This window comes from Gracilinanus agilis, chromosome 1 (assembly GCF_016433145.1).
Source record: "Gracilinanus agilis isolate LMUSP501 chromosome 1, AgileGrace, whole genome shotgun sequence".
Taxonomy (NCBI): Eukaryota; Metazoa; Chordata; class Mammalia; order Didelphimorphia; family Didelphidae; genus Gracilinanus; species Gracilinanus agilis.
In genome coordinates, this window is record NC_058130.1 from 723,947,128 (window position 1) to 723,971,009 (window position 23,882).

The 23,882-nt window shown below is 36.2% G+C and overlaps 1 protein-coding gene across 1 annotated transcript in view; it reads right to left on the reverse strand.

Annotated features, from left to right (window-relative positions):
* The window catches only part of EPS15L1 (epidermal growth factor receptor pathway substrate 15 like 1), a 107,340-nt gene that overhangs the window by 46,201 nt on the left and 37,257 nt on the right, over positions 1 to 23,882 (reverse strand). The window contains exons 16-21 of the mRNA XM_044671556.1: positions 20,657 to 20,821; positions 16,019 to 16,142; positions 15,125 to 15,175; positions 14,088 to 14,218; positions 2,292 to 2,352; positions 889 to 971 (exon numbers count right to left, since the gene is read on the reverse strand). Coding sequence (XP_044527491.1) covers positions 889 to 971; positions 2,292 to 2,352; positions 14,088 to 14,218; positions 15,125 to 15,175; positions 16,019 to 16,142; positions 20,657 to 20,821 — 615 coding nt within the window. The remainder of the gene's footprint in view (positions 1 to 888; positions 972 to 2,291; positions 2,353 to 14,087; positions 14,219 to 15,124; positions 15,176 to 16,018; positions 16,143 to 20,656; positions 20,822 to 23,882) is intronic.

The window sequence follows — 23,882 nt, forward strand, 5'->3', positions numbered from 1 at the left end:
TTTTTTTTTTTTAACATTTATTAATATTCATTTTTAAGAAAAGTTAATATGGTTACATGATTCATGCTCCTACTTTCCCCTTCACCCCTCGCCCCCCACCCCCACCCCTGGCCAATGCACATTTCCACTGGTTTTAACATGTGTTATTGATCAAGACCTATTTCCAAATTGTTGATCATTGCATTGGTGTGGTAGTTTTGAGTCAAAATCCCCAATCATGTCTGGATGGGCAAACTTTTTAAAGAGGAAGCCAAAGGAAAGGAAATGCTCATCTGTCAGGCTGTTTCTAAGGCAACTCTTTCGAAGTTTCATTGTATTGTATCGTACTAATTGTATTCATCAGATTAGGAATAATGTCCCGCTGGCCAGACAGAACATTTCAGGGGGGGCGTAGTTTGCCCATCACTGGTCTAGCCTTTACCTCTCTTCTGCTTTGGACCAATGCTGATTCTAATACAGAATGTAAAGGTTTAAAAAAAGCTAGAGAACTTTTCCATCTGGGATAGTTCAGGTAGATTATAATTTTTCTTAGAGGAAAAAATATGGATTAGATGACTTCCAGTGGTCCTATCTAATCCTGTGTCTTTCCCCCTTCCCATTCCCCCTTTAAAAAAATTCTTACCTTCTGTCTTAATAAGAGCAAGGACTAGGCAATTGAGGTTAAGTGACTTGTCCAGGATCATACCAGCTAAGAAGTATCTGAGGTCAGATTTGAAGCCAGGACCTAACTGCCTCCTTTTCTCAATATTTGATGCACATCACTGACAAGATTTTGACTTTTAGAGAAATGTATATTAAAAATTATGTGACTATAACTCATATTATAAAATTAATAAAAGAACATAACCATTTTAGAAAAGAGAGGATGCTCCACTGAGCTGAGTTTACCTTTGACATCTGGCTGAAGTCTGCAAAGCCCTCACTACTACTGAAGGCACCACTTCCAAAGGGGTCTAAGGTTCCAAAGGGATCTGTAAGTTGTACCAACAAAATAGTTTTGTATATTTGTAAAATTTCTTTCAAGAAAAAAACTAAAAATTATAATATTTCCACACTAAATAACCCACAAAGGAAGATAATTAGAATTTAGTTATATTTATGTGCCCCTTATAGCAAATCAGAAAACAGTTTCTGAATAATAAATTCTGAAAATTCCTATTTTAGTTAATCCATTAGTCATTCCTTGAACATGGCTTTCAGCCATACCTCAAGATTCTACACCACACAATTCTACACAACTTTCAAACCAGCCATAACTGTATGTAAAAAGGAGTTATGTGTATTTTCTGCAAAAGTTATATGATCATGCTGAAAAATATTTTGGAAAGAATTGAAAAGGAAAAAGAGATAGATAATAATGCAAGGGTAAATTTTTATCCATAAGATTTGGCCTGAAAATTCCTCAATGCCTTTTAGGCTTCTTCACTCAAGTAACTGGTCTTCAATAATATAATATGCCAAAGTGATGTTCCCACCCATGTTATCTACCTTTATAAACAGAGCTTGCCCAGCTGCTGGGCAGTTAAGCTCCCAAAAGTAAAGAGGGAGTTTTAAAGAATCCTTTTTCATTCTTGGCACCCTTGTGTTTAATTATATTCTGCAGTTTTCACACTCTAAGGCTGTGCTAGTCCAAGCCTTTCACCAATAATATAAACTTCTCACTGAATCAAGTTCTGAACTTTCTGAGTTAGGAAAAGGAATTGAGCTAGAAGAAGAAACCTGGTCATCCCAATCATTGGTGAGTGCTTAAAGCACATGAGCAAAAAAAATCTTACCACTGTATTCCCAACAGTGTATTTCCTTTCTCAAAGTTGTTGCTTCTTAATGATGATTTGAATCAGATAGATGATACTAACTTTAACTTAAATCTCTAGCAAGAATCTCTTAATGAAATTGAGTAAAGTTATGGTCAATTTACAAAATTTTTAGATAGAAGACACTGATAAATAAGATACTAACATAAAAGAAAAAACCCACCTCCTAATTCAAGCATATTAATTGAATTGGTAATCAGCATTATAAGTTACATGTGTTTGTTTTTTAAGCCCTTACTTTCCATCTTAGAATCAATACTTTGTATTGTATTGCTTCCAAGGCAAAAGAATGGTAAGGGCTAGGCAATGGGAGTTGAGTGATTTGCCTAAAATCACACATCTAGGAAGTGTCTAAGGCCAGATTTGAACCTAGGACCTCCTATCTCTAAGCCTGGCTCTCAATCCACTGAGCCACCCAGCTGCCCCAATGACATGTGTTTTTTAAAGGAAACAGGAAAGAAAGATTTTCCCTCTTACCTGTTCCTTTTGAAGAGATACTAGAGGATGAAAAAGGATCACTGACTTCAAAGGGGTCAGGCTAAATGATACAAAAGAAAAAATGAAATGCAATTAGTGACCCTACATTCATGGACTAAAAATTTCTATTTGATAATTATCCAAAAGTCACAAAAACACTTACCCACTGATTATTAAGTGTCTACAGTGTACGAAACACATACAAAGTTTAGACAAGCTATTACCAGTATCCTCATGGAGCATGAAGTCTAGTATAAATGGATAAGAGTTAAAACTACATCTCCCAATTGGGCATTTTTACTGTCTCCAGTGCCTAGAATTCTCTCTCTTCATCTCTGGTTCATCTAGGTTCTTCCCTTGCAATTCCCCACTAAAATCTACCTTTTGCAAAAATCCTTTCTGGATCCTTATTAATACTACTGTCTTTCTATCTAGATCTCAATTGCATGTTGTTCCCTGAAATTCTTAAAGCTCTTGAGACTTTTTTTGTCTTTCTTCATATCTCCAGAACTCAGTATAATGCTCAGAACATAGCAGATGCTTAATAAATGCTTGTTTACTGAACAAAACACAGATGACTAGAATAAAATACACAGGATGTTCCAAAACACTTTTGAGGCAATCAATATATGATAAGTATAATAGAGATTTGCAGAATCCTGTGTTAATTGAATGTCTTTATCAACAGGGACTCAGAGAAGGCTTATTATTTAGGAGGTAGCACTTCAGCTGGCAGATAAGAAATGTATAGGCAAAGAAATAGATGGAAGATATTTCCAGGCATAAGGGATAGCAAAAGTAAAGTCATGAGCTATGGGAGTAGAAATGCAGAAGAAAAACATATGGTCTATCACTTGTTTATATGAGTATAGGATTTGGGTTTTAAAAAATTATTTTTACAAAAATGAATAATATGTAAATAGGTTTGAGTGATAATACATGTATAACCCAGTGGAATTGCTTGTCAGTTCCAGAAAGGGGGGGAGGGGTAGGAGAAGAGGGAAAGGAAAGAGCATGATGAAAAAAAAATTTGAAATGAAAAAAAAATGTTTTAATAAAATTATATTTAAAAAAAAGTAAAATCATGGGGACAAGAAGAGAGAGAGAATATAGAGTAGTTCTGTTTGGCTAGCGTGAAGTCTGTCAAGAATGTAATACAATAGGACAAAGGCACTTCTAAATTTCAAATTATACTATAAAGTAATAATTAAATCCACTTGGTACCAACTTAAAAAAATTTTTTCAAAGGTTAATAGAGCAGATTTTTTAGAAGACTCAATTAAATAAACGAATCCAAGAATATAAATTTCTTGGCAAAGAGAGAACAGTAAAGAAAACTAGAAAGCAGTTTGGCAGAAATGAGTCTTGCACCACTAGCTTACACATATCAAAATAAGCTCAAAGTAAATACATGACTTAAATGTTAGAAGATCACACCACCAAAAATCAGGAGAGAACCACATCAGTTCCATAAGTATGAGTAGGAGGAAGTTTCTTAACCAGATAATGAATAGACAAATGATTCCAAAAGATGCTTAGCTACTCAAATACACGTGACCTCATCACTTTAGGACTTCCCAACAACAAAGATTTCAACATTTCCATGACTGCCTGTCTGTCTGGTGTGGTTTTGGAGTAAGTCCTCCCAAAAGCCAGCTCCAGAGGATCCACTTCATGGGTCTGGGAGGCTTCCTTGCTTTCTCCCCACACTATAAAGAACACTGACTGTCCCATCTGTCATCTCATATTCTTACCATATGAGCAGCCCAACTTCTCCTATAACCCTTGCTATTGTCTCCTTGCTTTTTTTCTTCAGAGCTCCTCAATTGTTGTATGCTGCAGCATGCTCATACCCACCATGCACTCTTTGTTGTTCTCAGTATGAAACTTTTCATTTGTCAGAGGCAAGAATATTTCATGACTTGATGTTTAACAGCAGCAACTATAGGTATTATTATTATTATTATTATTTTTTTGCTTTTCTTGCTTTTTTAAGAAGCTTAAGGTTAGCAAGGGAGCTCTGCAATTTCTCAAAAATACTCTAGCCTGCTCTCCTCTTTCTATTCAACTCTGGTCAGAATTCATGATGTCTATATGTACTGTCCATCCCATATACACATATTGTTGGAGAGAATTCTTTATGTTATCTATTCAAGTGCATGATGAAATTTGGGCAATAGGCATTAATCAGCTTGTTTTTTGCTCAGTGGATGGATAGAACAGTTCTCTTCCAGGGGACTCTACAATGTCTTTGGGCCATGCTGGTGAACCCATGGCACATGTGCCAGAGGGGGCTGCCCCCTCCCCCTCTCCATGCATGCCTGAGGACATTTTTCCCATCACTTGTCCCTCTGCCTGGCGGCCCAATGGGAGCACTTCCTCCCTCCTCTGTCTGGGGTAAGGCAGGAGGTTCACATGCAGCATGAGGCTTGCAATTTGGGCAATCAGTCTATAAAAGATTCACCATCACTGTCCTAGGGTTTTATGCAACCAACATAGTAACATCTGCAAATAGCAGCATTTGGAGGGCTATATCTTCCAAAGGAAATCCCCATAAGAACTAGATTCTGTGCTAGATCTCCTGCATCATAGAACAAATACTTTTGGTAACTATATATCTCCCTGTTCTCTGCATTTTCTGATGTTTACTATCAATGGGTCATTAAACTGGATTATTTCTTCTAAGGAATCTTGAATGACTCTAACTTATGGATGGGAAACATCTCACTAAGAGGTTGGAAGATAGAATTTTGCTCTACAGTATCAAGTGGTTTTCATAATAAACAAATAATAAGCTCACTAGAATCTTATATTCTCTACATCTTTCAACTAATGTGAAGTGGTAAAGATATGGTCCATTGTTGCAAATCATTTTTGAAATTCCATGTGTTTTCTACTAATATTCTCAAATCAAGGATGCTCTTCATTCATATATGGACAACTCTCATAAACAATGTGTATAAAATCACTTACCATCTCTGAATAGGGGGAAGGAAGAGAGAGATGGAGATAGTTTGGATCTTATGATTTTGGAAAATGTATGCTGAAAATTATTATTACATGTAATTGGAAAAAAATATCTTTGAATTAAAAACTGTGTATAAACAGGAAAGTAAGCAAATAAGTCAACAGTTAATGATATTCGATGTTCTCTTAGTCACCTTTGTTGGTATTAATAAATTTGAAGGGTTTTTCCATGGCTTTGAATTATTGCATTCCTTAATATGCCTTGTATATTGGTTCCTTTCACATGTTCATAATTCTTCACTTTAACTAGTTCGAATCTTAGATTTAATAAGCTAATGGTCTGACCAGCCAACGAAAACTGACTCGGAGATCACTTCCACATAAGAAATCTTTACCTGTCTGCCTCTATTTTGTTCTTCATGGGATTAGTTGGTACTCATCATGTCTAGCATCTACAAATTCTTTTGGAGAGGACAACATTCATGAAGGAGATGCACGAGGTTTTTGTATGACCTATAGGATTTTAGCCTCTCTTCTGCTTCTTGAATCTGGCTTTCCTATTTATTTCTCCCCATCATCACCATTTCCCTTCTTTGCTCTGAAGATGCCAAGGACCAGAGTATATGTTGATTAATCAAGTCATATTAAGTTCTTTATAGGATTTCTCTACCACTTTGTCCTTGGCAACTAATGTTGATGTATAAGCTCCAGTTATTCTCATGGTGGTCTTTTTACAAATATTTAATATTAGTACTATAATAAACAAATATTCATTAAATGTTTCTTGTGGACTCTGGGCATATGATAAAACCCATTCTGCCAGCTCCTTTCTTTGACTCATCAAGGAGTACTTGTGAACCATCTTCCCATTTAGCTTCAGATTCCTTCTTTTAGCTCTATTTTGCAAGAATGTGAAGGCTGAGATGATATAGCACTCCTCTAGAAATATTTCCTCATTAGTCTCTGAACATTTGATTTGAGTATCAATAGAATAAAGTTTATTGAAAATACAGAAACTAATTTTTAGCCCTTTATGCCCTCTTTCCCACAACTCTGGACAACCACTGAAAAATACATGGCATGGTGCATAAGACAGTGCTGGACCGAAAGTCAGGAGACCTCTTTTGAATCTTGCATTCAGGTGCTTACTATATGGGTGATCTCTCCTACATGCTCCACTTCTCAACTGTAAAAGATGGGGTTGGATTCAATGACCTCTATTGTCTCTTCTAGCTCCAAATCTATGATCCCATGAAGTAGAACAGGGCCATGGTTGAGGACTTTTTTTTACCACCCCCCCCTTTGCTTCATGGATGGCTATACCAAAAAAAGTCAGATGACCAGGCTACTGCGACTCTCCAGAGTTAGATGGCTTGGTTCTCAGAAAACAGATAATCTACCTCAGATCCAAGTTAGAAATATTCCTAATGGACTAAAGATTAAACTCCACTGGCACTGCCTTTGAGAATTTTCCAAACCATAATCAAGCTTTGAGGTAGGATTTTGTGAACTATTACCAAGTTCAATATTCAAATTGAAAAGCTTTTGTATGAACAAAATTAATACAACTTGGGGGGAGAAAATTCACCATATTGAATACCTATAATAAAGTTAAAATATCCCAAAATTTATAGGAAATAAACAAATGTAAAAGACCAAGAGTAATTTCCCAAAGGATATGTGCCCAAAAGATGTGAATAGTCTTTAAAAGAATTGCTAACAATAAAGGATCATCTGAAAACATGCTCCAAATCACTAAAGATAAGAGAAATGCAAATCAGAACCATCTCACATCTACTGAACTATTAAAATAACAAAAGAGAGGAACAATCAATGTGGGAGGAACTGTGGAAAGAACTAGAATAATAATTCAAAATGTTGGTGGAGCTGAGAAATAGTGCAACCACTAAAGAAAGCCATTTCAAAGTAAACTAACAGGGGGCAGTTAGGTGGCTCTGGATTGAGAGTCAGGCCCAGAGATGGGAGGTCCTGAGTTCAAATTTGACCTCAGACACTTCCTAGCTGTGTGACCCTGGGCAAGTCACTTAACTCCCATCGCCTAGCCTTTATCATATTCTTCTGCCTTAGAACCAATACACAATATTGATTCTAAGACAGAAGATAAGGTTCTTAAAAAAAAAAAAAGCAAAGTAAACTAACTACTCCCTTTGACCCAAAGATCATACTATAACATATGTAATTCAAGGAGACCAAAGACAGAACTAACAGTCCCATATGCACCAAAACATTTCAAGCAATCCTTTCTGTAGTTGGTTGGTTGATTGTCTTTTGTACTGGAAGAGAACAAAATGACATCAATGGTAATGTTTTGACTAGTACATAGACTGAATTTAAAGTGAGCCAGTTTTCCAAAGTTGTACATTCTTCCAGACATTCAAGTCCACTGTGTTATATTTAATAACACATTGTTATTAAATATAACAACTGGCAAGACAAAAGTCAAGATGACTGGTAATGGCTAGGGATGCAATAAATGATCTTGGTTTCTTTGATGTCTAACCAAGCTTAAAGTGTTTCCACAGCTCCAGAGCCTAGGTGTCTCAGTGGATAGAGTGATAGGCCTAGAATCAGAAAGTCCTTAGTTCTAATCCAACCCCATTTACAAGTTGTGTGACCCTTGGCAAGTTACTTAATCTCTGAATGCCTTAATCCACTGAAGAAGGAAATGGCAAATTACTCTAGCATCTTCGTGTAGTAGCAAAGAACTGGAACCAAATGGAAGGGGAAGAACTAAATGAATTGTGTCATATAAACTATAATAAACTATTACTGGGCCATAAAGACCAATGAAGGAAAAAGAACTCAAAGAAGCATGGGAAGCCTTAAATGAACTGATACTAAGTGAAGTAAGCAGAACTGGAACAATGTAGAAAAAAAACAATGGAGATGGAAAGAACCACAGAGCCTGAACTGAACACTGTATAAACCCACTTTCTTCCTTTTGAACAGGACAGAGACTGTGGATATGACCAATGTGTGTAATGTCAGATTTGGTTGGGTAACAATTAGTTGCAATGCACTCCCTTCTGTTTTTCTTATTAAAAAAATAAAAAGAATGGCTTTCTGGGGAGGCTATATTTGGAAATGAAGGTAGCATAGAAAAGAAAAGGCACTCACAAAAAATTCACTTTAGAAAAATGCAATATGAAATAAGTCTAAAAAGGAAATAAGGCACTAGAATGTAGAGAAATTGAAGGCAAGGCAAATTATGAACATTATGCCTTAGAGGTAGTGAGGTGGTGTAATGGATTATAGGATTTAAATTAATGTCCAATACTCCAAGTGTTACATTTTTATGAAGTTTATTAATAATCACTTGAAATAGAAGGAATAAAAAGGAAATAGAAGTAAAAAAATTTAATCATTTAACAAAATTAAGACCACGTGACTAAGTTCTCCTTGCCTGTTTAAAAAGCCAGCTCCACCAAAACTGAGTCAGGAAGAAAAAAGCGAGAGGCGGGGCTACACCAAATTTATATCCTCCCTACCTCAGCACATAACATGAGGAGAGTGGGATGCTGGGAATTGTAGTTTTTAGAGTAACAGATTCTAATTACACAGGATAGAAGACTGGCCTTGGAGTCAGGAAGACCTAAGTTCAAATCCTGGTTCAGAACCTATTAGCTCTATGGCCTTGGCCAAGGAGAAATAGCACCTCCTTCCCAAGGGCTGTTATGATAATAAAATGAAATATTTGTAAAGAATTTAGCATAAGGCAGACACTTAATGAATGCTTGTTCCCTTCTTCTTTCCCTCTTTAGTATACAATAGGAGACCACTGATGTTTTGAGCAAAGAAGAGAATTTTAGTTAGGAGGTCCTATCTTAGTTAAATCCCACCTCCTATATATCATCATATCATCATAGACAAACCAATTACCCTCTTTGAGTCTATTTCCTTACCTGTAAAATGGGGTTAATATTATTCCACAGTTTCCAATTACAATAATATAAAGCACTTTCAAACCTTTAAGAGTACTATATAAATGTGAATTATTATTATTATGACCAAACTTTTACATAAGGAAGATTAATCTGCCATCAGAATAAGGAAAGATTGGAAGTGAGAGGCAGGCAAGGCAGAAAGAGTTGTTGAGAGGCTGCTTCAATAATAAAGGTCAATGATAACAAGGATCTACATAAGGGTAGGGATAGTAGGAATAGGAAAATATTCCAGACGAGGAAACAACAGGAATTTGCTCTAACTTGGACAGGAAATGGGAGTGAGAAGTAATAGAAATAAAGAAAATAAAACAAAAACAAAAAAATGAAAGAAAATAAGACCCATAAAGTATTTTAAAAGTTCCCAGCAGAAAACAAAAAAAAATGTTCAGAAGGGGACAAAAAAAAAAAAAAAGAGCAATTAGATTCTGATTATCTTGTTAAATTTAATACATATTTTAAAAAAGGCAAATTGTACATAACAGAAATTCACGGTTTCATATATAAACCCCTTTTTTGGTTCTGTATACCAAAATGTTCATATTTGTGATTATGTTCATAATAAAATTTAATTTTTTTTTAAAGTGAGGGGTAACATTGAAAAGAGATGGTACTCCTGCTAGAAAGCAAAGGCAAAACTAGGAATAGATTTAGAAAGCACAGTGAATGATAGGACTTGTTGAGCTTGAGGTTTGTAAGAATGGGATTTGTGCAAGGTGGATGGGACAGGAGGAGCCAGAGAAGGAGTGGCTGACAGTTGGTGACAGTTAAGACCAGAGGGGATTCTGGGAATTCTCCAGAGAGAGGAAGAAAGGAGGACTTCTAGTAGAGGAATGAGAGAGAGAGGAGGAGAACATCTCAGCTTGAATCCAGTCCTGAGGGCTTCCTGAGGATCTTTCTTTGGACACTGAAACCCTGATTCCCTGGTCAAAGATTCCATCGCATCTCACCCAGCAAGACACTTCAATCATATAGTTAGCTAAGTTTCTGGACTCCATTTTGGGAGCAATCTCTTAGGCTCCTTCTCCCATTACCCAACCTTGCTGAGAGACCCTTTCCCATGTAACTTGCAATTATAGAAAAAGGAAATAGAAATAGAAGCTGAAGGAGAAGAGGTGAGGGGAGACACTTAGGAGTAGGAACCCCAAAGGTTCCCACCTGAGTGACGGACCCCATAGAAATAGAGAAGAGGGCATCCCAAAATCCCTCTGCCCTTCACCCCTTTCCCCAATCCCTGAATTGTGAATAATAAAAGCCATTCATTAGTCAGATAGCATTCCAGAGTCCCCCATACCTCATCTTATAGGGAAGCCTCGCCCCCAACTCCTGTGGGGTGGCATGACCATCCAGGTCACCCAGTTTAGGGGTGACACCCCCCTCGAAGTCTCAGCAATGTATATTCAGCAAGAGGGGAGAGCTAGAAGAGAGTCTCACCTCATAGATTCTATCTCCTCCATCTCTATCATAACATTCTTTACTGGCTCTTTATAATTCTTATAGGTTCTAGTGGGAGACCCAAATGGAGAGATCCTGTAAGAAGTTAGAGATGTGAATTCAGACCTGGAAAAATAGATTTGTGGGTCACTTGTATAGCAAGTATAACGAAAGGTAGGGAATGAACTTAAAAGGAAGCAGTGACAAGATGAAAGGAAGGTCAAGGGCAAAATTTTACAGCATACCCTCCATAAGAGGAAAAGAAATCATTGGAGACATAGGAGTGGTTAGAGTTAAAAAGAAAAACTCTCTGAGGGCAAGGGATAAGAGAGTACCCAGAAGAAGAAAGTTTTAAATATGCAGAAGCATCGAAAAGAATGAGGACGGAACAAAAGTGATGGATTTTTGTAGTCAAGAGGTAAACTCTTCTAACACTAAGGATAGAAACAGTTATGAAGTAGAGCCAGTGACAATGTTTTCCAGAAGTTAAGAAGCATGTTCCTGATAACTAAGAAAATATACCTCTTCCCCTTCACTGCAGAGGTGGGGGGACTATGATGTGTGAAATCTTATATGTTGTTAGATGTAGTCAACGTACTGGTTCATTTTGCTAAACAATTTTTTTATTCTATTTTTTAATTTCTATTTATTTATTCAAATTTTTTATTCTATTTAATTTCAATTTATTAATTAACTATTATGTGCCCAGAACTGTGCTAAGTGTTGAGGATACATAAAAAGGCAAAAGATAGTCTCTGCCCTCAAAGAACTTACAATCTAATCTAATACAAAGAATGAGAATCTCTATCCTTAAGGATCTTATAGTCTTGTTGGAGAAACAAGGCTTACCCACATAAAAGAAATTTTCAAATTAGAGAATATAAGACTTACTGTCAAAGCCATCACTAAGGGAACAGTTAGCATTACTGGTACAATATCTAAATGGGATGTTACAACAGAGTTTTGAAACCTCGTAGTGTGCAGTTACAATGGACTAACAAATCAACCAAATGATTAATCAGCTGGCATCTATTTTAAACAACCTCTATGGGACAAGCACTATTTTAAGTGTTGGGTACCCAAAGACAAAAGTGACAGTCCCCACTGTGAAGTTTACACTTTAACAAGAGGGAAGCCAACAAGGATAGTTCTATATAGAACACATTCAAAATAGGGGCAGCAAGATGGCTCAGCAAATAGACAGCCAGATCTGGATATGGGAAGTCCTGGGTTCAAATTTGGCCTTAAGACATTTCTCAGCTGTATGACCCTGGACAAATCAGTTAACCCCCATTGCTTAGTCCTCATTGCTTGGAATCAATGCTTTGATCAATTCTAAGATAGAAGGTAAGGGTTAAGAACACACACACACACACACACACACACACACACACACACACACATAGATACACAGGCACAAAATGAGGACAGAGTAGTTTGAGAAGAAGCACACCAGCAGCTGGGAAGGAATCAGGAAAGACTTCATGAAAAAGTTGGAGCCAACGCTGAGTCTTGAAGGAAACTAGGCATTCCAACAGGCAGAGGCAACAGCAAACAGACTAGGACATCTTAGGTTGGTATGTCCTCGACCATGCACCAGAGTGCATGGAAATGGGTAATGTATAAGACTGTTTAAGAAGGGGGCCAGGTTATAAAACTTCCAATGCCACACAGAAGAGTTTATACTAGATCTTAGAGGTAGACTCTGGGAAGAGAGCAAAGGGTGGTTATCAAGTAGCAGAATGACAAGGTCATACTTACACTTGAGGAAAACCATTTTGGAAGCTGTGCAGAAGATAGGTTGGATGGGAGAGAGGATTGGGGTAGGGAGACCTAATAGAAGGCTATTGAAATACTTCAGGTGAGAAGGGAAGATGATCTGGACTAGGGTAGTGGTTAGCTAAGGAAAGGCGGGAGATCCATGAGATGTGGAGGTACAGATGGCAAGATTTGGCAACTGATTGGATAAGTGGAATGAGAACAAATGAAGAATCAAGAATGACACAGGAATTGTGAGGCTCAGTGAGTGTAAGGATTCCTTCAAGAATAATGAGGTAAGCTATGGGGAGGGAGTACTAACGAACTCTTTATTATGGACATGTTAAGTCTGAGATTTCTGTGAGACATTCAATTTGAAATGTCCAAAAGGCAGTTGGTGATATGATACAAGAAGTTTCATGAGAAATACCAAGGTTGGGAGTCATCTATGTAAAAATGATAACTGAATCCCCAGGCGCTAATGAAATCACCAAGAAAAAGTCATTTTACTGAAAAATTACACTGAGTACTTTTGTTTAGACTAAAAATGCTAAAACTAAAATAATTAAGCATATGAAATTATAAAACAGACGATAAATGGCATGGTAAACCACATCAATATTGGTGCAAGTTAACTAGACAGTTTCGCAAAAGATGTAGGAGGATTTGAAGACTCAGAAGTGGGAATCAATACTGAATGTTTTCAGGGAAAATGAGGAAACTTAACTTGATTATTGTACTGAGTAATAAGAAATGAGGATGGATAACTAAGCCAAATTGTATGAAGATAGTGGAAAGGGATAGGCAAAGGAATGTTGGGAATCATCATGGATGCTGGGCTAAAGAATCTAGACTTTTGTCACAAGATGTAGGTGGAACTATTGTAAATTCTTAAGGAGGGAAGGGATAAAAGAAATGAGACATGAGATAGTGGAGATGATGAAATTACAGCAGCATAAGGAGTTTAGGAGGTGAATCCCAGTTCTGCCCCTTAGTAATTATCTAACAGAAGGCAAATAATATTATTAATCTCTCTGAATGTCACTGCTCTCCTCTGTCAAATAACAATTATTTGAACTATCTACCTAATCCACATGTTGTGAAAGCCTGTGTAAAGTATTTAGAACTACATAAAAGACAATTATATTATTAATAACTTCAACACATGTATTGAGCACCTATTATTATACACAGGGGCACTGTACTTCCCATATTAGCCATATTTAGGTAATTACTTAAAATACACTAACTTGTAAGGAGGAATTAAATCCCTGACTCCCATTCCACAATGAGAAATGAAAGGTTCTTCTAAGATCACGAAAAACATACAATATAACCTTATTCTAAGCACACTGATCCAGTGTCATTAATATGTCATAGTCCAATTGCCAACTTGACATTGCTGGCGCATTGATATCAGTCCTACATTTCTATTCCATGCTACATTCAGCTCTAGGGCCAACCAATTCCCATTCACAACCCTCCCCCCATTTCTTTAAAAAAAAAAAAAAAAAAAAAAAAAAAAAGAGCACTTATGTTTAACACTGTTCCTAAGGTATTAACTATTCCCTACTCTTTTGCCTGTCTTTATGAAAGTAATTACACAGTATTAAGCCACTCCTGTGCATATGTATGTACTATATACATCTATTATCTATCTTAAAGAGTCACTTACTTTTGAAGATGAGGAGGGGTTTTTTGTGAATGGGTCTGAGGTAAATGGATCACTCTTGACTTGTTTCTTGAAGAAATCATCGGAGCTACGAAATGGATCACTTTCTTTGAAAGGATCCCCTCCAAATGGATCTAAAATTTAGTGATAGAAAATGAATGAACAAACACCATTTCACGAATGCTAAATATATCAGTAACCCATAGGTGAACTACTCTACTTGAATGTTCAAAAACGTACATTTAAAGCTTCAACTGCAAGGAAGCTCTTACAAATTTGGGTATGATGAATAAAGACATCAGAAGACAGACATACTAATTAGCAGTGCTATGATGACATGGAGAGCAGAGAAAAGAGAGATATCAGAGCTTTATGCTAAATGATCAACATCATTTCATTTTTGTAAGACTAGCAGTTGTACTGCAGACATTCTGAAGCACGGAGGAGAAAGGTATAGAGTTGGAGTCAGAAGACTTGGGTTCATTACTTGCTGTGAGACCTTAAGCAAATTACTTCTTAGTTTCCTCAGCTATAAAGTGGAGATTAACAATATCTGCCTCGCCTGCCTCATGAAACTGTTGTAAAATCCAAAGAGGTTGTTTATCAATGGGCTTTAGAAACCAGAAAGCACTACACCGGCTCTTATGATCACCATTTACAGAGGCCTGTGTACAAGTGTGACATGGATCCCTCACTAACAGTCCAAGGGTGACATTCTGTGACATTAAACCAGGCTGTCATGGACAAGTACTTACTATCACCTGGCTATCAGGAGCTTCCTTTGCAGTTTTGCTCCTCACCTTGCTGTGAAATGGACAAGAAGGGGCATAAAACTGCAAAAAGGAGAGGAGATGACAATTTCAGCTTCCTTAAGAAACTAAACACACTTACTGTTCTGTCGGACATCCTACTAGGGGAAGCTGGGAGGTGTTTATTTTTTCCACTTTCCTCAATTTAAACAAAGAACAAGATAGGCTCTTTAGACTACATTGCTCTGGGAAGACTCCATGAAAATGTTCTTTGAAAAAAAAGTCTTTTACCTGCTGAAGTCATTTGTTGTTCTGCGAAAGGGTCATTCTGGAAGGGGTCACCTAGATTTAAAAAGGGGGGAAATCCTCAAATTTAAGGCTTCTGGAAACATTTACTTGTACATTTCCCCCTTGTTCATTCCCCCATTTGTGGAAGGAAAATGTTTTTCCCTTTGCCCCCAAAATAATTCTCTCTCTACAAATACCTTTTTCTTTTGCTTTGAAATATCAATTCTTACTGAAAGCAAAATTTTTTCCAAGTACAAATACCACATTTTGCTAGTAAAAAAGTTAAATTAAAGGAGCTGCATGCAGACTGTTTGCCACAAGCTGGGGCAAGACAGACCAGAGAGATGGCCAGAATTCATTCCTGAAGTCAGCTCCTGTTGTAGCCTGTTTTCCTGTGACCTAAGATGCCAGACAATCAGACCCAGTGCTAATGCAACATTGTATAGGGAGTTGGGAGCACAGAGATGAAACTAAATTTAGTAGCTGCCTGATCCTTCCACTAAAAGGTGTTTTTAAAAATCTGCAATCTGGAACTTTAAAAGAAAAGAAATTTAAACACCACTTTGAATGTGAAAGTTACTTTCTTTCCTCCACCTTTCACTCTTTTTCTCACAGAACCCACTCTTAAAGTAGTCTTTGGCTCAAAGCAGAAGAAAAGTTAGGAGAGCTAAATTTCAGTTGCAGTGACTTTGCTAGGCTGCTGTATAACTCTTGAGTGAATTACTGCTCTTTAACAAAGACAAGAATCTAAAGATTAGTTTTTGTGAAACATGTCTTTAGATCAAGACCCAGATGTTCACATAACTTCCACTTTTCCAGACTATTTTAGAGTAAAATAATTAAGTAAATATATAGGTACATAATCTTTTGATCAATATATTAGCCCCTACTTACTGCCTTTGAAGGGATCAGCTCCTTTAAATGGATCAGATTTGAAAGGATCCTCTGCTTGGAAAGGGTCTGTATGCAATTCCTGTGTATTGTTGCTAAATAATAAGGCTTTATTCTTGAATGGATCATCCTACAATTATATGGAGAAACAGTATAAGGCTTTTATCATTTAAGTTATAAATCAGTCAAAATGTAGATTTCCAAAAATATTTTTAAACTCCCTTTTAAATAGTGAAATCCTAAAATGAATAGCTACCAAGTAGCTTTCTTAGTGTAAATCTAAGAAACAAATGTCAAGATTTTATTCAAGAAACTGATAGTTTTTTCCTTCATTTTCACATAAATAGAATCTATTGTTTCTCTTAAAAAAAATCTTAACGGGAAAACCTACCTACATAAGCATTTCAAATTATTAATTTTACAGTATTTTTCTGAAATCCTCTCCCCACCAATTTAAAGCACAACAGCTAACTAAATTATAGGACTAAGGGGAAAAAAAATCTATATTTTTTAATTATAGCTATCAGAATTTGTCACAAAATATACACTAGATATTAGCACAAACCAGGGGGAAAATCTATATTTTAAATGTACATTTTTATTTTTAAAGCTCTATGAAAGGATAAATTCTAACATACTCACTAATAAAGTATGAATATTATTTAAAAATAATAACCACATTTTGGTTAAAGAAGACATATTATTTGTTAGTTTAAAACAGAGAAGTTTCATTATTCGCAGAATTAACATATTAACTCTGCCAAACATAATGAATTATTTAGATTCCATTGGGTTGGTATACCAATCCCAAAATATTATCCAAATTGACCAAAACTTGGTATCATTAGTAGTTACAAAGCTGGGCCATAAAAGCATAGGCGGCAGTTAAGAGAAAACTTTGTCAAACAATCAAAAATGTCTATTGACAAGGTTAACAATGCAAAATGAAATCAATTCCATTTAGCGATATGTTCTTCAGTGATGCTTGGTTAAAATGTAGCTTTTCAGATCTCCTAATTATAAAAGACACTATCCCATATTAATAGTCTGTTATCCACAATCTGGGATTCCAGGATTTAACCAATAGCTATACCCTCTGCCGAGTACAGAACATTTTTTTTCTTACCTGAGATAGGTTATCAGTAGTCTTCAACAATAAGGCCTATCAAGGTAGGGGAGCAGAGTCAGATTCTTTGGCTATTTGCCCAATATACCCATCCAAGAACCCTGGATGCTACAAATAGTGCAAGGATTCTGTATGGGTGTAGTAGTGCTGAGGACCACACAATGAAAACATTCAGCTAATATACAATGAAGTTCTTGGATACAGGGGAGAAAAAAAATGAAAAAGTTCTAGAGAAGTGGGTTGGTCAGTGAGGGAAATAAATCTCTCATACCACACCATGTTTGGAAGGGATTTATTTGTTTTCAAAGAATGATGGAAAAAAATGGGATAGTTGGGTAACATGGCAGATTAAGAATGAAGACATTTTCTTATGGCATTCATTACCATTTTATTTTTACATTTACACTGGATTGTTCTAAATACTCCACAATCCATCAACTACAGATATGAGATTATGATTCCATGATCACCAAACACCAGTCTGATGCTCAGATGACAAGGTGATAGAATACTAAAATGGATCTCCAGGGTCTTTCTCAAGGAACTGTTATTTACATAAATCAGTACTCTTGGATTCCTTTAATAGAAAAGTTCTAAGAAAAATAAGGGCACAATTAGTGTGTTTTAATGTTTAGATGGTTGGCAAGTAAGAAAATAACATTTTAAAAAATGTATAGATGCATCAAGGTAATCCATCCCTTGCCTACCTATCAATGAAAAATGATTTATTTGCCTTCTGAATGCCCCTAAATGCAAGGGAAAAGGACTGATGATGACTTATTGACCAGTGTGGAAAAAGTAAACTCTCTTGAACCAATAAATTCAGTGACCATAGATGTAAAGTTATGCATTTCTAAAGCAACATGACAACTCTGAAATGTCAAAGGTATTAACCATTGAATTTCCTTTTCTCTAGAAAAGTACTAGATCTGTGCCTAAGATGTGACAGAGAGGCAGGTCCCTGAGAGGAGGGTAAGGTTTTCAGTGAGGCTCAAGTCTGCATGATTTCTCTTCTTTCAGTTACAAGTACATGGTGGGCAGAATGAATGGTGCAAAGAAGATGAGACTAGTATGCTTAGAATTAGATCATGTGAAAGCTTTAGGATGTCATCAGCAGGGTCATTTCCCTCCACTTCTGCAGATTTCAATGTCTCCACATTCCATGAGTTCCTGTGGGACCAAGCCCTTCCAGTGATGAGCCTCTCTGCACTTGTCTAGGTTATTCTTCAGACAAGAGGCACAGTCCAGTGCCAGGTTCGTGGCTGAAGCTTCCCCAGCTTGGCAGGCCTGCCAGAGTTTGTGCACTGCTAGCATAGCCATCAAAGACCCAGGGTACCCAGTGGACCCAATGCCGCAATGTGGCAGGGGGGCAGGATTTCAGTGGAAGGTGTAATCAGATAAGAGAAAAGAAATAACGTTTTAAGAAACCTTTTGTTACTTGGAGTTGATAACAATACTTGAATTTAAGAAATAACAGGATAAATAGCAACTTTGAGAAAGTATAAATTAAACTCTGCTTAGACAATGCTAGATGTTTTTTCAGTTATTTATTCCCTTAGAACCAAAATCTTAATGAGAATTAAAAGATGCCTCTCCTCTGATTAGTTATAATCGTCATTTTTAGTAGTAAACAAAATCCCTTTTCAAACTATGTTTATTAAGAAACAGAAACAAACAAATAAGGTTTTTAAAGTTGTATTTGTACAATAAGATAATTGTTGGGTTTTTTGTTGTTGTTTTTTTGCTTTTGTTTTTCAAAAACTGGCAGTCAGTTTTTACTTAACATTTATGACATAAACATTCTCAAGATTAGTTAACTTTCATGTAAACTTAGCTATACTTTAAAGATGAACAAAAATAATGAGAAAAGTAAAATCTGTGGAGAAGAAAGTTGACCATGTTACAAAGCACACTGATTGCCATGTCAACTCCAATTCTTTCCCCCAGGAAAACCAATCTTGTAAAATACTGCAGAAGTGATACTTAAAAGTTAACTGATTACCACAGTTCAAAGGCCTAATGTTAAGAATACTAGACAAAATAAAATATGCAATTTTAAGAATAAAATTGGGGGAAAATACACAGGGCAAGTAACGAATAGTAGAAATTTGAACTTCTGGCTCATTTAATTTATCAAAGATGACTATAATATTTCATATTTAAGGCAACATTAATAGAGTCTGTAGCATAAAGATTTATTTGAAGAAATACTGACCTATAAAAATGTGTGGAACAACTCAAAGACACTTTGGATCACATTTTGAAAGTTCCATAAAAAGAAAGCTAACTGGTAAATGAAATGAAGAGGTAGTAGAGAAGGAATGCTAGGGCATCAAGCAGTAGCTAAAGAGAAGAGGTAAATGAGAAAACTAAAAAGCACTGTGTAAGAGAACCAGAGAAAAATGACTCTCCCTAAGTTGCTAGATAGGACCAAATTCAATGGCTATATAGCAAAGAAAAATGTCAAGAATTAAATTGATATAAAGAGGTCAGGAATGTTTAGAGAAGAAGAGCCTGCATTATTACAAGAAAAAAAAGGAACCACTTAACAAATGAGGCCAGAAATAGATAGGAGTTGGAGCCCCAAAAGAAAGTCAGTAGTAACATTGAGTAAAAGGATGTGGCATAAAAAGTACAAGGATGGTAGAGCCAAGAGTCACCAATGCTTTCAGACCAATTGCTTTCATTTTGTTCACTTCAATAGCACAAAAGTAACTGCATTAAACAGAAAATCCTGTTTCTTCCCAGATATGATATCTAGAAGCTATGTAATAAATGGGCAAAGTTGTTATCTAGGGATGCCTTCTAGATATAAATAAGCATCCTTGGAACCAAATAGTAAACACAAAGAACTAAAAGCCTACATAGGTAACATTGTGATATTTGCTCTGTAATTATTGAGTTTAAAATAAAGTGCTGAATTCTTAAACATTACAAACATTTCAAGTAAGTAGAATAATAATATCCACTCCTTCTCCAGATATGCTCTTTTAGCAGAATGAGCATGACTGAGAGACAGGTGAGAAATATTATCACTTCACTCACAGAACATTTTTTAGGAGGCTCTCTCTTTTTATGACTAAAGTCTGATTGCCATATTCCTTGAACCTTATCTTAGATTTTCATTTTAAAGATGCTACTCCTACAGAAAGCATCTATCACAGAAAATGTGGCAGCAGTAGGCTCAGCAGAGAAAATATATGTATCCACCTTTGGTTAAATCAAACAGACACATTACCGAAGGACCCCAGACATTTGGTGAGTCACTGTACAAATACTTGCATTGCAAGTGAGGTTCCTTCAAAACAGTCTTTACATGTCATTCTCACTCACAACTACTAAAGTCAAATATAGTAATGAAAACTAGGTTATAACAAGGGCTGTAGAAGTCAAGACCACTACCAAAAACCTTCACTTTACAAAAATCAAAATGAGACATAATTTACAAATTGATAAACTTGTTTGCTATTAACATTGTAAAATGTAAATCTTAATTATTACTTTTATTCAACCTTTACCATAGCTCCAAAACCGCCTTTTTCTTTCTGTGTGGCTCCTTCATTAAGGTCAGCTAAGTTGGTCATGCTGTCACCAGGAATCCCATTTAGTGCTTCATTATACTGTTCAATACTTGTGCTGGCTTCCTGGTGACATTCTTGCAGTTGAGAAAGCTTACTTCTTGCCTATGTGAGAGAAAAATAGCCACTGTTATACAAGCCCAGCAGAGTATGCAAAACGAAAGAGAAGTTGTAAGTTCTTACTCAGATCTGGACCCCAACAATGTGGAGGGTAAAGACAAAAAGCACAGGATCTTAACCAGCAGGAGGTAGAACCTCAAGTCATCCAGTTGAGCCCCAACCTGAATCCCTGACAAGTAGTCAGAAGCCTCTGTTTCAAGAGACACATTACCAAAGGAGACTGCCCAGGCAATTACTAGACAACTTGGGCTGTTCGTTCTCTTAGAGGTGGAATGAATTTTAGAGAGTATCTATTCCAACTCTACATTTTGCAGGTGATAACACTGAGGTCCTAAAAGGTTAAGAGACTTTAAGCAAGTCATAGTATAGCTGAGTCAACATTATAATTCAGGGCTTTGGCTCTAAATCCAGAATTCTTTTTATGATGTCATTCGGTTTTAAAGAAGATTTAATTTTTCTTCCCTGTGGCTCCCCACTTGAACTCATTTTCCCCATGGCCCCAAACCAGTAAGTCGGCTCCTTCTTCCACACAACAATCCTCCAAACATTTGAAGGTGGGAATCATGCCTCATTCTTACGTCTTTTTTTCCATTATGTTAAAAATCCCTGGATTCTTCAAGTGATCTTTGAAAATAATAGAAAACTGTATATATTCCAAAATTACTAATTTTTTATAAGTAAACTCAACTTCCACTTCATAAAACACATTTGTATAAATGTAATCATCATGTTTGCAAAATAGATATTCTATGATTAATATATCATATAATTACATATACTTATATATGTATGTATGAACCCCAAATATAAATTTAATTCATAGAAAAGCTAAGTAATATATATAACTTTTTACACTTGTGAATAGAAGGCAATTCTTCCAGACTCTATGATTTCATCTGTCCAGGTATTCATTCAACTGATATAGATCACAACTTCTCTATTTCTTAGTAGGCAGTTTCATGAGTAGCTATGGCCAAAAGTAAAAATCACCTGGTGGCCAGCCCTTTGGTGATGAGCCTACTGTGCTTGGTGTGGCTGGTTCTTGGACAAAAGACACACAAATTCTCACTAGGTCTGTTCTCAAAGTTTTTCCAGCGTGGTAGGACTAGGCAGGGCTTTGACTCCACTGGAACAGCCTTCGAGAACCCAGAGTCACCTCCATCTCATGATGATAAAGCACAAAAGAAGAAACCAGGTTTTGTCACTTAGAATCACTTGGGGAAAATAGAATTGGGACTACTTGTACCCTGAAAAATTAATTTGAATATAAGTGAAAATTGGACCACGTAAGTAATCATTCTCATATCTATTGAGTTTGATCACACCTTTTACTTGTAATGAAAATGCAATAATGTTCTTACGAGTCTTTTTTATAAAGAACAAAAAGTTCTTCCTTATGAAGTAGGAGCCTTATTGAGGGAAGAATTATTGGGTTTATCCAATCTAGTCCAAACTGCCAATGAAAAATCATTGAAACACAGATTATCAAGACTGAAAGGAACTCTAAACCAGGAAATCCAGGCCACTGTCTAACTGATACAAAAATGATCCCCTTCTACAACATATCTGACAAGTGGATAAGTTTTTTCCTAAATATTTGCAATAATCTGGAACTCTCTCTCCTTCCACCAAAAGCCCATTCCATGTCATACAATTCTAATTGTTGGAGAGTTCTTCTTTACGTTGAAAATATGTCTCCTTGTAACTCCTACTACTGAGCCTAGCTCAGTCCTCTGGGAAAGTCACTGTAATAGGCTAAAGACATAAAAGAAATTCAAAAGGGTTTAAAATAATTATAAGAGGAACATCACTAAGTGCCAGGTATGTCCTTGACTATTTGAGGGGAACTACCTCCTATTTCTTTCAAAAAGCCCATACTATTATTGACAGAAAAAGAAACTGAGAACAGAATAAGCCAAAAGAGGTATATCTTTCTTATGCTACATCTCTTTGTGAGTAGCTAAGAGTTAACTCAATTCTACATTTCAAAATTCTCTTAAAGTAATTCATTCCTTAAACACTCTCTACAAGTGATTTATATATTCTCTTATTTTAAAGATGAAGAAATAGGAGTAGACTTTTTCTACTAATTTCTGTAGAAAAGAATTGGGGCTAAAGGGTTGAAACTATAGGAAGGCAAAAACAAAGTAAGGGTCAATGTAAGCAGGCACTTCTAATAATTTAAGCTAACTGGAAAATGGAATAGGCTGCCCAACTTGGTACTAAGCTCCCCATCACAGAAAGTAAGGCAGGTATTTGGAAGAACATGGAAGAAGAAGAAGAAAAAAGAACATGGAAGAATCCCCAACATGGTGATATCAGAGAAAGAATGGACCATATAACTTCTCAAGTTTCTTAATTTAATAAGCATTTATTAATTTTTAGTATGCTAAAAAGTCCTCAAGGAGCTTACATTCTACATAATACATACAAGTAAATACAAATGTATCAGTAGGAATGGGAGCACTAAGACCTGGGGAGATCAGAAAAGGCCTAATGTAGGAGGTGGCACTTGAGCTAAACTTGGGGGTGGGAGGGAAGGTTCCCAGTTAAAAATCTATTTAATCTCCTCACTTCTTACCATTGGGGAAAAAAGAAAAATCTTTCTACCAACATACATAGTCAAAGCCAAACAAATTTTACATTGGTCATGTTTAAAAAAAAGTCTATAAAAAATGGGTGATTTTATCACTCCTTAGTCAAAAGATGGGGAGGATGCTCCATCATGTGGCCTCTAGAACTGTGGTTGGTCACTTTCAAAGTTGTTTTTATAATTATTCTGTAAATTATTTTGGTTCTGTTGAGTAAAACTCCAAAGGAAGCTAGGTATTATAGGAGATAGAAATGAGGAAGAAGTATATTCCAGGCTTGGGGTCTGTACAAATGAATAGAGGGAAGAGATATAATGTCATGTACAGGGAATAAATAGACCAGCATAGTCAGAATGTGGCATTAATGTGGGAAACAGAAAAAGTATTTCTGAAACATAAGCTGAAGTCAGATTAAGTGTTCTAAATGTCAAACAAAGGAATCAATGCTTTCTCCT